We start from the raw sequence: 13,361 nt of genomic DNA on the forward strand, positions 1-13,361 counted from the left end.
ATTGGCAAAAATGAGTAAGTTTGACAATAGCAAATGCTGAGGGTAATTTGGAGATCAAGCATGAACTCACGATGGGCAGCACCACGTTGAGGAAAACATGGGGGTACTTGAGCAAGTGAATGATGGATTTATACCTATCATAGGTTTCACTACATGGAACTCTTGGTCACTTGAAACGTAGATAGTGCACAATTAAGGAATGAACTTCAAAACTTTCTGTTTGTTTGGGAGGCAGCTCAGTAGTAGAGCAATTGTTTCACATGCACAAGGCCCTGGGTGCCATCCTCAGAATTGCACCTCATCCCACGCCCAAAATAACCCACAATTTATTTAATTTACATTAACTGAAATTTAGAAATTGATACCTGGTCTTTATCAGAAAAGCTTTATTTGTTTGGGACAACTTGGGTTGGTGAATATTTTTAACCTATAAATAGTGTGAAAATTGAGTAGACAAAATAATTCTTGTGGTATTTGTTTGGGTTGGGCTGGGGATAGAACCCAGGGGCTTGAACATGTTAGGTAAGTGCTCTGACACTGAGCTAAACCACAATCCAAGGCCAGTTATTTCTGATTAAAATCTGAAAGTGAAATGGCAGAAAACAAAAAGAAAAAGAAAAGCTGGCAATGAAATAAGCATAAACTATACAAAAGATTTCAAAGGATCAATACTAAAAATAGTTGGAGTATCTCTAGTATTTTTTCCCTGTGTTGATTTCTTGTCAACATGATGATAATTTGGATATATTGGATTAAATAAAATGCATTCTGAACCTTAATTTTACCTGTCTTTTCCCTTTTAATGTGTATATGTTTCCTTGACACCAAACATGAGGTTCACATACTGCTCTTGGACCAGCCTCCTCTCTGCTCCCAGGTGCAAGCTATGAACCCATTATAGGAATATACATTGTAGCATCTTTTGTAACAACTAAGGAAAATAGAAACAAACCTTCCCAGTTTATCACCATGATCAGGGCAAATACAAGGTGCTTTCTTTATACAGTGAAACACCTTGCAGGAGTTAAAATGAATGTACTATTGCTACATGTATTCATCCACGTGGATGGATCTAAGGAACATTGAGTAGCCAAAGCAGGTTGCAGAAGATTCACTAGTTTAGGAAGGTTTAAGGCATTCAAAAATATTAGGACTTCTTTGTGGATACAAATTAGTAGTAAAAACACTGATGGAGGCTATAGATAAACAGATTCCAGATGGTGGTGACCTGGAGGGGGAAGCTGGGAGTGAGGGCAGTAAGGGGCTGATCTGGTTCTGGAGTGTATGGAAGACAAAATTTCTCTGTAATGTATTGTTATGTATGTGGTGGGGGCAGGTTTGGGGCTCAGTTCAATCAATATATCTCACCAAATCTTACACAGACACACACACACACACACACACACACACACACACACACACACAAGCACACACTCTGGGGTGCACACCTGTTACTCCAATTGCTTGGGAAGCTGAGACAGGAGGATTTCAAGTTCAAAGAGAGCTTCAGAAACTTATCAAGGCCCTAAATACCTCATGGAGACCTTGTGTCTAAATAAAATACAAATATAGGCTGGGGATGGGGCTCAGTAGTTACATTCCCTTGGGTTCTATCCCTGTGGAGGAAAAAATCAATAAAAAGGATGGGGGATGTAGTTCAGTGTTAGAGTGTCCCTGGCTTAAATTCCCAGTGTAAAAAATAAAAAATACAAATTTTGTCCAGTCATAGCCTTTGGCCTTTCTCGAGTCCTGAGTTGTACACCCAGCCATACTGCCATTTGTCCTTGCCAGGTGGTGGCCATGATAGTGTCTCCCTGGTGTGTAATTTTCAGAGGAAAATTATTTGGTCTATGGCTCTGGGCCCACTGTGAGGGAGGCAGATGTGTCCACCAGAGTGAGAGGCAGCTGAGTGCAGACAGTTATCTGGGGCAGTAGGAGCAGCAGCTACCTGGGCAGTGGGGGCCCTGTGGGAGGAGAACACCATGTGCCCACCTGGGAGCCCTCAGCCCTGAGCCTCACATTGCCCGAGGCCCCCATACACTACTCTCAAGGACTCTCTGCCTTTGCTTCCTTTACATGTCACATGGCCACAGAGAAATAACAAAGCAGAATGCCCTTGGGGATTGACTGTCCCATGGAATTATGGACCCAGGTGGAGAAGAATCAGAGTGTGGTGGTTGACTTCCTTCTGCCCACAGGGATCTACCTGAGCTTCCCTGTGTCCCTCAATGCCAACCTCAGCACCATAAAGCAGGTACTGCCTGGTCTCCTGTCAGCCCTGGGAGCTCAGAAAGTCAGAGGCTTTGTTCCTCACACTTGAGAACCTCAGATATAAATTTTAAAAAATATACAATATCAAGAACTTGCATAAAAGGGGTGGTTAAACTTCACTTACTATTCAAATTCAGCTTACCCCATGGCAATGTGTTCCCCTCCCTAGTTACCAGAGGGCCAGCTACTAGTGACCACAGTCTGCTCGCAGCCACATAAGGGCCTTGCAGGAATTTGTCTTTAAAACTGTTGTCAACATAGTGCCCATCATCCTTGGAAAGGGTCCTCAGGTTCATTGAATAAATTTCAGGATGAATTACTGAGTCAAAGCAATGAACATCTGCTTTGGTAGATGCTGTCCTATGGCTTTCAATGGGGTTGTGCCACTTACAAACTAGGGTTTAATGGGTCATGCCTTGGACTGCCCGAGGGCAAAAATTTATTTCACAATTTTAAAAGCTATTATTGAGAACAAGAAAAAAATGATAGAAGCAATGGACCACACTTGAGGGATTTTTTTTTAATGTCCTGGAAAATTTCTCTCTGCCTTCCTTCCATCCTTCCTTAAAATTTTCTACTTCAAAAGTAGCTGGGTGTGTCCCCAAATGTTCCAGTGGCTGAGTCAGGAGGATTGTAAGTTCAAAGCCAGCCTCAACAACATAGTGATATTTGAAGCAATTAAGTGAGAACCTGTCACTAAATAAAATACAAACAAGGGCTGAGGGTATGGCTCTGTAGTTCAGTGTCCCTGAGTTCAATAATAATATTGGCCCATAAAATTTTGGAAAATAAGAATGAGAAGGAAGAGACCTGCCTGTGATCCTGCCATAGAAGACAGCCACAGGCACTACCTTAGCCATTTCCTGTTTTCTAACCACATTCTAGCTAAATTCTGATTATGAACTTTCATGACTTGTTTTTCTGAGTGACCACAGTAACATTTTGTTCATATTCTAGTTCCTGTAAACATCATTATATGGTTCACTTGATGTGCTTACAGAACTTCAAACAATGTGCCTAAAGTTGAAACACTACAGTAGCAGACTTGTCCCTGGGGTCCCATCTCTCATTTCATTGTGGTTTTGGTTTCTTCATATTTTATTGATATGAAGCTTTGTGGGCTATGTGCTATGTGTCACAGTGGTTCAGCTCTGCCATGGCTCAAGGCCACCATTGCCTTGGTGGGGTGAAAGCAGCCCTAGATAATGTGTCTAAGGCAGGCGTGGCTGCTCAGTCCCCAATCTCCACACATCAAGTCCTTCACAGAGCACAGGGACAGGAAGCTTGCTGACTACCTGGTTGGTCCCAAGGGCCAAAGGGTTCCTAGGAAGTGATGTTGGGGTATCCCTTTGCCCTCTATGTGGCTCATGCAGAGTGGGATGCCCAGACTAGAGGCCTCTGTCTGCCTCCCAGCAGCTGTCATGGCCAGCAAGGCTGACCATAACCATTCCTCCCAGATGCTGTGGCACGAAGCCCAGAATGAGCCCCTCTTCCACATGCTCAGTGACCCTGAGGCCTACGTGTTCACCTGTGTCAACCAGACCGCAGAGCAGCAGGAGCTAGAGGATGAGCAGCAGCGGCTATGTGATGTCCGGCCCTTCCTGCCCATGCTGCGCCTGGTGACCCGCCAGGGTGACCGCATGGAGAAGCTCATCAACTCACAGATCAGCCTCCTCATCGGCAAAGGTAGGGCTCGCAGATCAGCCCCCGCCTCAGCAAGGTAGGGCACACCTGGGTGGCTGGTGCCACATGCACCTGCACTGAGCCTGCTCCTGCCCTACAGGCCTCCATGAGTTCAACTGCCTACAAGACCCAGAAGTGAATGACTTTCGCACTAAGATGCGCCAGTTCAGCGAGGAGGCGGCTGCCCGCCGGCAGCAGCTGGGCTGGGAGGCCTGGCTGCAATACAGTTTTCCCCTTCAGCTGGAGCCCTCCACCAGGAGCTGGGGGGACAGCAACACCTCTCAAATCTCCAACCCAGACCTGATTGTCAATGTCAAATTTGAGGGCAGCAGGGTGAGCCCATAGCCCATGTCCTAGGAAGGCTGCTCCAGCTGTGGCACATGGACTGCTGTGCCCATGGGGACCTTCCACTGATAAGACACTCCAGTGTCCCAGGCCCCCAAATTTCCCTTCACTCACTGGCATTACACAGCATTTGCCAGGTATGCAGGCATGCAAGGGGTGTAGTCAAGCATCCCACCAGGTAAGCTCACCAAGGCTGAATTGGTCCCTTAATTCACTGGACAAGTATTTCCTGGGTGTCTGCTGTTACTTTCACCAGTGAATGACCCAGTCCCTGCCCTTGTGGGGCTCACACTTGGGGATACCCAATAAAGGCAGGCACATGGCCTTGCCCCCTTTCCCCAGAAGCCCATGGGCCTGAAAGCAGCATGCCAACACTCCCTCCTCCCCACAGGAGAGCTTCACCATCCAGGTGTCCACCAAGGATGTGCCCCTAGTGCTGATGGCCTGCGCCCTCCAGAAGAAGGCCAAGGTATACCAACACCTCACAATGGAGCAGCCTGGGGACTATGTGCTGCAGGTGAATGGGCGGCATGAGTACCTCTATGGCAGCTACCTGCTCTGTCAGTTCAAGGTGAGGCCTTCAAGGAGCCCTCTGCACTCTGGGATCCCTACCACTCTAGAAGGAGCCAGCATAGGAGTGAGAGAGCCAGACTGTGGGTCTCTCTTGGTTCCAGGGAATGGATATACCACCCATTGACAGTTCAATCTTACACTCTCATCTCAGTACATATGCAGCTGCCTGCACAGTGGACAGATCCCCCACCTGACCATGGTGCACTCCTCTTCCATCCTTGCCATGCGGGATGAGCAGAGCAAACCGGCCCCTCAGGTCCAGAAACCACACACCAAACCGCCCCCCATTCCCATGAAGAAGGTGAGATGATGTTCTCCCCTTTCTTACCCTCTTTCTCTTCCTACCTCCTTTTGGCTAATCATAGAGCCTCTTGGGCAGCACCAGGGATAGGTGTTGATCCAGGGGACTTTGGATGGTGCAGTCCTTTTGAAGAGTCAGGGCCTTGAGCTGACACCCAGGGTAGGGTCCTGTCTGAGCTACTGCGATCCCAGATTGCCTACTTCTCTGCAGATCTCAGGGGGGCTGGGGCCCCTGGGCCCCTGTGTGGCAGATTGGTAAAGGATGGTGTTGGAGACAGGTTTCTGAACCTTGCCACAAATTTGGGACCCTCTCCCCCTCTCCCCAGCCTTTCAGCAGCCAGGGGAATGAGCTGGGATTTAAGCCCCTCTCCTCTCCTCTCTAGCCCTCCTCTGTGTCCCTGTGGTCACTGGGGCAGCCTTTCTGCATTGAGCTGATCCAGGGCAGCAAAATCAATGCTGATGATCAGATGAAGGAAGGGGCTCGGGTACCAGGTGAGTGGACAGTTTGCTTGTTTGTTTTTTCACAAACAGGGTGTGCTGTAGCCTGGAGGGGCAGCAGAGAAAGAAGAGTGGGAGGGTGTCACACAAAAGTCACCTGGACACATTACTCATTATCTCTGCCTGGATTGGCTGTGAGCCACATCCAAACAATAAGAGGGGAGGGGAGCAGGCCAGCAGGCCAGGGAGGCCAATTAATGGAAACCTGGGCCAAGCAACTTGTGGGTATTTGACTTTGGTGGAGCTTGTGGAATCAGGCCCAGCCTATTGAAGTAGGAGGCCCAGTCAGAGATGTGTAAGGCACCATAGAAGCTGGCTGCAGCTGGGCTGAGGTGCTTCCAGGGGTTACCAACCCAGGGGTGCCCAGAGTCTAGGGGACACTGCACATGGTTCCCCCTGAAAGCTGAGCCCCCATGGGCTTGGGGAACAGTGCCCTGTTGTCTCTTCAAAAAGCACTTTCATGGCTCCTCTGCACTCAGAACCATCTGCAGAGGTGGATTTATTATCCCACTTCTGGGAGGTGTTGCCTGTCTGGGTCCACAGAGTGTAGCATGTCTTGTCTGGGTCTCTTTTTTGGCATTACTTTACAATCTGGGAAGGGGGGTGTGTCTGCAGGAGTCATGGAGGATTGGGTGGGAGCAGCTCTGGGGATGGGCTGGCAGGTTGGAACTGGAACAGGTGCAATGGAGACTGGAGCCACATGGGACTCAGAAGATGCTAGGCATGAAGGTAGCCAGAGCTGTTAGAAGCAGAAGGGACCCTGGAACTTCTGAACCCTGATGAGGAAACTGAGGTTCTGAGTTGACACACAGAGTCAAGTGTACTGAGACTGGCTTGCCCCAGTACAGCCTGGGGTACCAATTCCCCAAGACACCTGTACCACTGAGCTGCCAGCCTACAATCTGCTGGACCACTCTCAATGCAAGAAGTAGATTTGGACCCCTGTGTAAATGGGGACTTTCAAGGAGAGGATTGGAACTTTAGATGGGGTGGGGCCTTCACTCCCTCATCCATGCCCTGTACCCCTTCCCCAGCTGGTGGTGCAGGCAGGCTCTTCCATGGCAATGAGATGCTGTGCAAGACGATGTCCAGCTTGGAGGTGAGCGTGTGTTCAGAGCCCATGTGGAAGCAGCATCTGGAGTTTGACATCAACATCTGTGACCTGCCGCGCATGGCTCGGCTCTGCTTTGCACTCTATGCCGTGATGGAGAAGGCCAAGAAGGCGTACTCTAGCAAGAAAAAGTCCAAGAAGGAGGTGGGTTGTGCTGACTGGGAGAGGTCCAGGCCTCAGACACCCAGTGAAACCCCTTACTGGGGCCTCTTGCAATCCTGCTCCCACAGGCAGGCACCCTGAGAACAGGGTTCTGGGAGAGCCTGGGGACCCCAGTCTCTCTGCCTTCCCTAGTCTGGCTCCTTAGTCTGGCTTTCTATGCTGCCTGAGCAACAGCTCATGAGTTGCCTGACTTGAAATATCTAGCCCAGACCTGTGGTCCTTAGGTATCCTGGAGGCAGCTCCCTTGGTGGAAGGACGGTGTTCTCAGGGGGACAGAAATGATGAGTTAGTGGCTGCCTGGGGAGAGTGTGGCTGGGCCCCAAGTCACTAGACCCAGGATGTAACTTGCCCCTGGTCCTGGGCCAGCTATGGGACTGGTGGGCTTACTCAAGTGTTTCTGGATGCTGGGTGTGAAGATGCAGGCAGCCAGGAAGGGATCTTGCTGGCTTAATTACTGAAACTCTGATAGGAAAGAGATAGCAGGTCCTTCCCCTCTTCCTGGGTCTAACTTGGAGACATTCCATGCAGTCTGGATCTTCTCTCCTGGTTGGCCTGGAGACTGGTTCCATTTTGCATATGAACAAGAAGAGGCTCACTCTGATCTGTAGTATCCTTCTCCAGGACTGCCCAATCGCCTGGGCCAACCTCATGCTGTTTGACTACAAGGACCAGCTCAAGACTGGGGAGCTCTGCCTCTACATGTGGCCCTCTGTCCCAGGTGGACCCAGGCCCAGCAGGGAGAGGCTCTTGGAGGGTGAGGCATCCAGAACTGGTTCCCCTACAACTACATCTCTCCTGCCTTCAGATGAGAAAGGAGACCTGCTGAACCCCATGGGTACCGTGCATAGCAATCCCAACACAGAGAGTGCTGTCACCCTGGTCATCTACCTGCCCGAGGTGGCCCCTCACCCTGTGTACTACCCTGCCCTGAAGAAGGCCAGTGAGGTCCTTCTTGGAAGCTGAGCGCTAACCAGGAGCTTTCCTGGAGGTCCTCAGACGGGGTCCCTGGCCACCCCAGGCTTTGCCCATTGCTGGGGGCTGCATCATCATGCTGATTTGAGGCCTTCCAGTAGCTATGTGGCCCACCAGGGGATGTTGGTGATGTCTGATGACATTTTGCTGTCACAGCCAATGGGAGAGGTGCTACTGGCCTGTGGCAGGCTGAGCCTGGAGATGCTACTGAATGCCCTGCAGTGTGCAGGAGGGCTCCCACCAGCAAGAGTGGTTGGCAGTAGTGCTGAGGTGCAGACGCCCTGCCTAGAGCCCTGCCAGTGCTGGCCCAGGCCTGGGGAGCTCACAGCAGGGACACTTGTTGCAGATTCTACAGCTGGGACGTCACGGGGAGCATGGGCCTACCACCAAGGAGGAGGTGAGCTGAGGTGCTGGTGGGGCATGGAGCCAGGTGCTGGGCTGGAGGCCTCACTCTGCCTGCACCCCTTAGAAGCTGCAGCTGCAGGGAATCCTGGAGCAGCGGGGGTCGGGAGAGCTGTATGAGCATGAGACGGACCTGGTGTGGAAGATGTGGCATGAAGTGCAGGAGCACTTCCCAGAGGCTCTGGCCCACCTACTGCTCGTGACCAAGTGGAACAAGCACGAGGATGTGGCCCAGGTGGGTGGAGAGGGGCACCAGGGGCACAGCTGGAGTAGAGAGATAGCAGTGGGCCCCCCACCACCTGACTGCAAAGCGCCCTCCAGATGCTCTACCTGCTGTGCTCCTGGCCTGAGCTTCCGGTCCTGAATGCCCTGGAGCTGCTAGACTTCAGGTTCCCCGACTGCCACGTGGGCTCCTTTGCCATCAGGTCCCTGCGGAAACTGACGTGAGTCCCAGCTGGGCACTGAGGCCCACAGGCTGCCAGCTCCTCACTAAGACAGCTTGCCCTGGCAACCTGGAAGTGGGTGCTGGGTGGAGATGAGCCTAGGCTGGCCTCACCCTTTTTCCAGTCACCTGCCAGCTGGAGACCTCTGTCCTGAGTTTCAGAACCCCAGACTCAACCAGCCTTCCTCCCCTACAGGGACGATGAGCTTTTCCAGTGCTTGCTGCAGCTGGTGCAGGTCCTCAAGTACAAGTCCTACCTGGACTGCGAACTGACCCAATTCTTGTTGGACTGGGCTCTGGCCAACCGAAAGATTGGCCACTTCCTATTCTGGCATCTTCGGTAGCTGGATGCACCCCTGCTGATTCCTTGGGAACCTAGAAAAGCCATGGGGGATGAGGGTCTCCTGGCCTGCTGACCTCATGTTTACTGGGCTGGGGAGGGGCTATGTGCCACTCCTGGCCATTCTCAGCCCCATCTTCTCCCTCCAGCTCTGAGATGCATGTGCCGTCCATGGCCTTGCGTTTTGGCCTCATCATGGAGGCCTACTTCAGGGGCAGCACCCACCACATGAAGGTGCTGATGAAGCAGGTGAGGCTCAGAGTGCCTGTGCCTGAGGCGGGCTCCCCTTCCAGGCCCCTTCACAGTCATACTCCTGGTTCTGGCTCAGGCTCACGTGCACTGCTGCTACTCCATTCTGCCCACCAGGTGGAAGCACTGAGCAAGCTGAAGGCCCTGAGCGACTTTGTGAAGGTGAGCTCCCAGAAGACCACCAAGCCCCAAACTAAGGAGCTGATGCACTTGTACATGCGCCAGGATACTTACCTAGAAGCCCTTTCACACTTGCAGTCCCCATTGGACCCCAGCACGATGCTGGCAGAAGTCTGGTGAGCCCCAGGCCTAGCCCCACCTGGAGCCAGGCCCTAAGCCCCCTCCCCTGCCCTAAGCCCCCAACCGCCCAGGCCAACACTGCCCTCTGCCTGCAGTGTGGAAAGGTGCACCTTCATGGACTCCAAGATGAAACCCCTGTGGATCATGTACAGCAGTGAGGAGGCAGGCAGTGCTGACAGTGTTGGCATCATCTTTAAGAACGGGGATGGTGAGCCAGGCTGGGCAGGGGACATGCTGAGGCCTTGGCCTTCTCACCTAGGCCCATATTGTTCTGTGGTCGGCCCCAGGGGGTTCCCTGAGAAGACAGAGCTCAGATACTCTGAGCCTTGCATGGGTGTATAACCCACTAGAAACTCCTGCCCTTCCAGACCTCCACCAGGACATGCTGATTCTGCAGATGATCCAGCTCATGGACGCCCTGTGGAAGCAGGAGGGCCTGGACCTAAGGTGGGGCCTCTATCCATCACCTGTTTGTTTGGGTCTGTAACAGGCCTCAGAGCCTGCTCCTGGAGGAGTCCCTGGTCTAAACTGACACCTCCCTGTTGGCTGTGAGAGTGGCTGTTCTCACAAGAGGGGTACGGCAGCTGGAGGGGTTTGGGTAAGGCCATTCCTGGTGCTCAGCTCCTATTTCCTGGCTTCCTACCCCTTGGGGAGCAGTGCCACCTTCTTCCAAGCCCACTGACTCATTCTCTTCAGAGCAAACATGAGCCCAGCCAAGGTGTGCTCTGCAACTTGGGTGCCAGTTCTGTGTCTCTGAGGCACCTTCCCCAGAGCCCCACACCCCGTCTGGCATCCTTAGGAATTTGAGCAGTGTTCCCTGTGGTTTTGTTGGGTGCCTCAATTTCCAGGGGGTTCCAGTAGCCCCAGAGAATGTCCTTAACCGTAGTGTCTGCCTGTGCCTCTTCTCATGTGCTAGGATGACCCCCTATGGCTGCCTTCCCACTGGTGACTGCATGGGCCTCATTGAGGCGGTGCAGCACTCGGACACCATTGCCAACATCCAGCTGAACCAGAGCAACCTGGCTGCCATGGCTGCCTTCAACAAGGATGCCCTGCTCAACTGGCTCAAGTCCAAGAACCCTGGGTAGGCTTTCTTATTCCTGGGAGAGGCTCCATAGAGTGAAAGGTGAGGGAAGGCCTGTGACAGTTTCCATGGCTGCTTGGCTCAGCTGAGCACTGGCCCACATCTGATTTGGGGCAGGACAGAGAAGGTCACTGTTCCCGGGTGTCCATTTTTCATGGCTGTGTTATGCTACTCAACTCTTTGGGCATTAAAACCACCACCGTGTTTAGTCACAGATATGTAGCTTGAGTGGGTTCTGCTGAGTGTTTCTGCTGTGGTTTGAAATAGCTGGTGCTATGGCTAGCATCTGTGATATTGCCTGAGCCCAGAGCATCTACCAAGGGCCCAGTCACACACCTAGGCACTTGGCTGTCAGTTGTGCCTCTTTATGCAGCCTCTCTTCATCTAACACATAGTCCTTGTCTTCTCTGAATGGTATTGTGTGGAAGAAGGGGGCAATTTCAAGCTGGGCATGGTGACCTATGCTCCAGAATAATGCCCTCCTTGTTGATTAACACAAGGCCAGATTCAAGAGGAGGGAAAATATAAGGAGCCCTGGTTTTCAATCTTCCCCACCCAGAGAAGCCCTGGATCAAGCCATTGAGGAGTTCACCCTCTCTTGTGCCGGCTACTGTGTGGCCACATATGTGCTGGGCATCGGTGACCGGCACAGTGACAACATCATGATCCATGAGAATGGGCAGGTAAGGGGCACTGTGTTCAGCTGCCCAGTGAGCTTGTCCTACATGCCTGGCCCAGGGGCCTCTCTGCCCTTCCCACAGCTCCCAGAGGAGTGCCCCAAGTCCTGCTGACTTCCTCTAAACAGAACCTCTCTTTGTGAAGCCTGTTCAGTAGCTGCCCTTCATTCCCCTCAGCTATTTCATATTGACTTTGGCCACTTTCTGGGGAATTTCAAGACCAAGTTTGGAATCAACCGTGAGCGAGTCCCATTCATCCTCACCCATGACTTTGTCCACGTGATTCAGCAGGGAAAGACTAGTGATAATGAGAAGTTTGAAAGGTGAGGGTGCCCAGGGCCCTGGTGAGGGGACAGTGTCCAGCCAGGGGCAGGGATGGGGACATACCCTCAGCCTAACTCCTGCCTCCACCCTGGGGGTGCTGCCTTCTCTGCAGGTGCACCCCAATCCCAGAGTACCCTGTTGGGCAGTGCAAACAGGAGGTCCATGGGAGGTGTAGGAGGCAGGCCCAGGCAGGGGCATTGGTTAGAGGATCTGGGTACACCCATAATACGACCAGGGGCAGACACTCAGGGGCAGGTGCTGGCTGGATGCAGAGCCTCTGCTGGTTTGGGGCTGGGGGTGGCAGGGAGGACCCAGGGCTGTACCTATTTCCTCCACTTCTTCAGGTTTCGAGGCTACTGTGAACAGGCCTACAGCATTCTGCAGCGCCATGGGCTCCTCTTCCTCTAACTCTTTACTCTGATGCAGGCAGCAGGCCTTCCTGAGCTCAGATCCTCCAAAGACATCCAGTATTTGAAGGTATGCCAGCACAGGGCCACACCAGACTAGAGGCCAGAGTCCACCACAAACTTCCCAAAGCCTGCCTGAACCTCTACAGCTGCGGACGAGCCTGTCTGCCATATGTATAGTATAAAAAATGAGCTTGGCAGAGCTCATCCTGGTCAGAGTGCATCTTGCCCAAACAGCTCAGGGACCTAGGAAATTCACCTGACAGATGGGAGCCCTCATGCCGTCCCAGGCCCAGCATTGCAGTATGGTGCGAAGTGGCCAGAATGTTGCACTCCCTGGGCCTACTCCCGCCCAAATGAGGGTGAACTGTGATCTTGTTTGGTCATCCCATGTGTCCTCAGTGTCTTTCATGCATGAGATAAAGTCTCTTGTAGGTTTGCAAGACACTTTCCATTCCTGTCTTTTCAGTTGGTGAGAGGCAGAGTGGGAGGGGGTGTATTCCCTAAAGCTTCTCCTGCCCTTCTCTCAGCTAAGATGAGGCTGCCTGACCATCTGCTTGCAGTTCTTTTAGGAAGGAATTTCAACAACCCAAGGGGGCAGGAGTACAGGGAGGCAGAAGGGATTGCAGATACAGCAGGGTCAGGACACCTGAATGTTGATACAGTTGTGATGATTCTGTCCCAGGACACTCTGGCGCTGGGGAAGACAGAGGAGGAGGGGCTGAAGCACTTCCGGGTGAAGTTCAATGAAGCCCTGAGGGAGAGCTGGAAGACCAAAGTGAACTGGCTTGCACACAACCTGACCAAAGACAACCGGCAATAGTGGCCACCTCTGAGCTGCCACAGGCTGACTAACCTGTTCTGATGACAGCTACCCTGGGTTGTCCTAGATGGGGCCTCACACCTGAACTACACCTCATGGTAAAGAAAAACACAATTGCCTTTTGTTTACACTAGTTATTTAGACAGACAGGAAATGTTTAGACAGACAGGAAATGTTTCAAGATGATGGGGGAATGTGATGGACATTATTATCCAAAGTAGATGTACAAAGACACAAATTGGTGTAAATATACTTTGTATACAACAAGAGATATGAAAAATTGTGTTTTATTTGTGTAATAAGAATTGTAATATATTCTGCTGTCATATAAAAAAAAACTATTATAAAGAACCAAACAGCCAGGGCTGGGGTTGTAAGCTCAGTAGTAGAGTGCTTGC

General features: G+C 51.9%; 1 protein-coding gene across 1 annotated transcript; it reads left to right on the forward strand.

Annotated features, from left to right (window-relative positions):
- Positions 1–2,110: 2,110 nt before the first annotated feature.
- Positions 2,111–12,963, forward strand: LOC308658763 (phosphatidylinositol 4,5-bisphosphate 3-kinase catalytic subunit delta isoform-like; the record flags this gene model as incomplete). Its single annotated transcript, XM_081311605.1, is given in 23 exon segments — positions 2,111–2,254; positions 3,729–3,957; positions 4,055–4,287; positions 4,691–4,870; positions 5,024–5,173; positions 5,556–5,668; positions 6,721–6,925; positions 7,565–7,661; positions 7,749–7,879; positions 8,262–8,312; positions 8,385–8,552; positions 8,639–8,760; positions 8,956–9,099; positions 9,249–9,348; positions 9,466–9,644; positions 9,744–9,856; positions 10,017–10,095; positions 10,565–10,732; positions 11,292–11,415; positions 11,587–11,732; positions 12,078–12,138; positions 12,142–12,210; positions 12,826–12,963. Coding segments are annotated over 23 exon segments (3,144 nt in total).
- Positions 12,964–13,361: the final 398 nt, after the last annotated feature.

This window comes from Spermophilus citellus (assembly GCF_964194105.1).
Source record: "Spermophilus citellus genome assembly, chromosome: 10".
In the NCBI taxonomy this organism is placed as follows: Eukaryota; Metazoa; Chordata; class Mammalia; order Rodentia; family Sciuridae; genus Spermophilus; species Spermophilus citellus.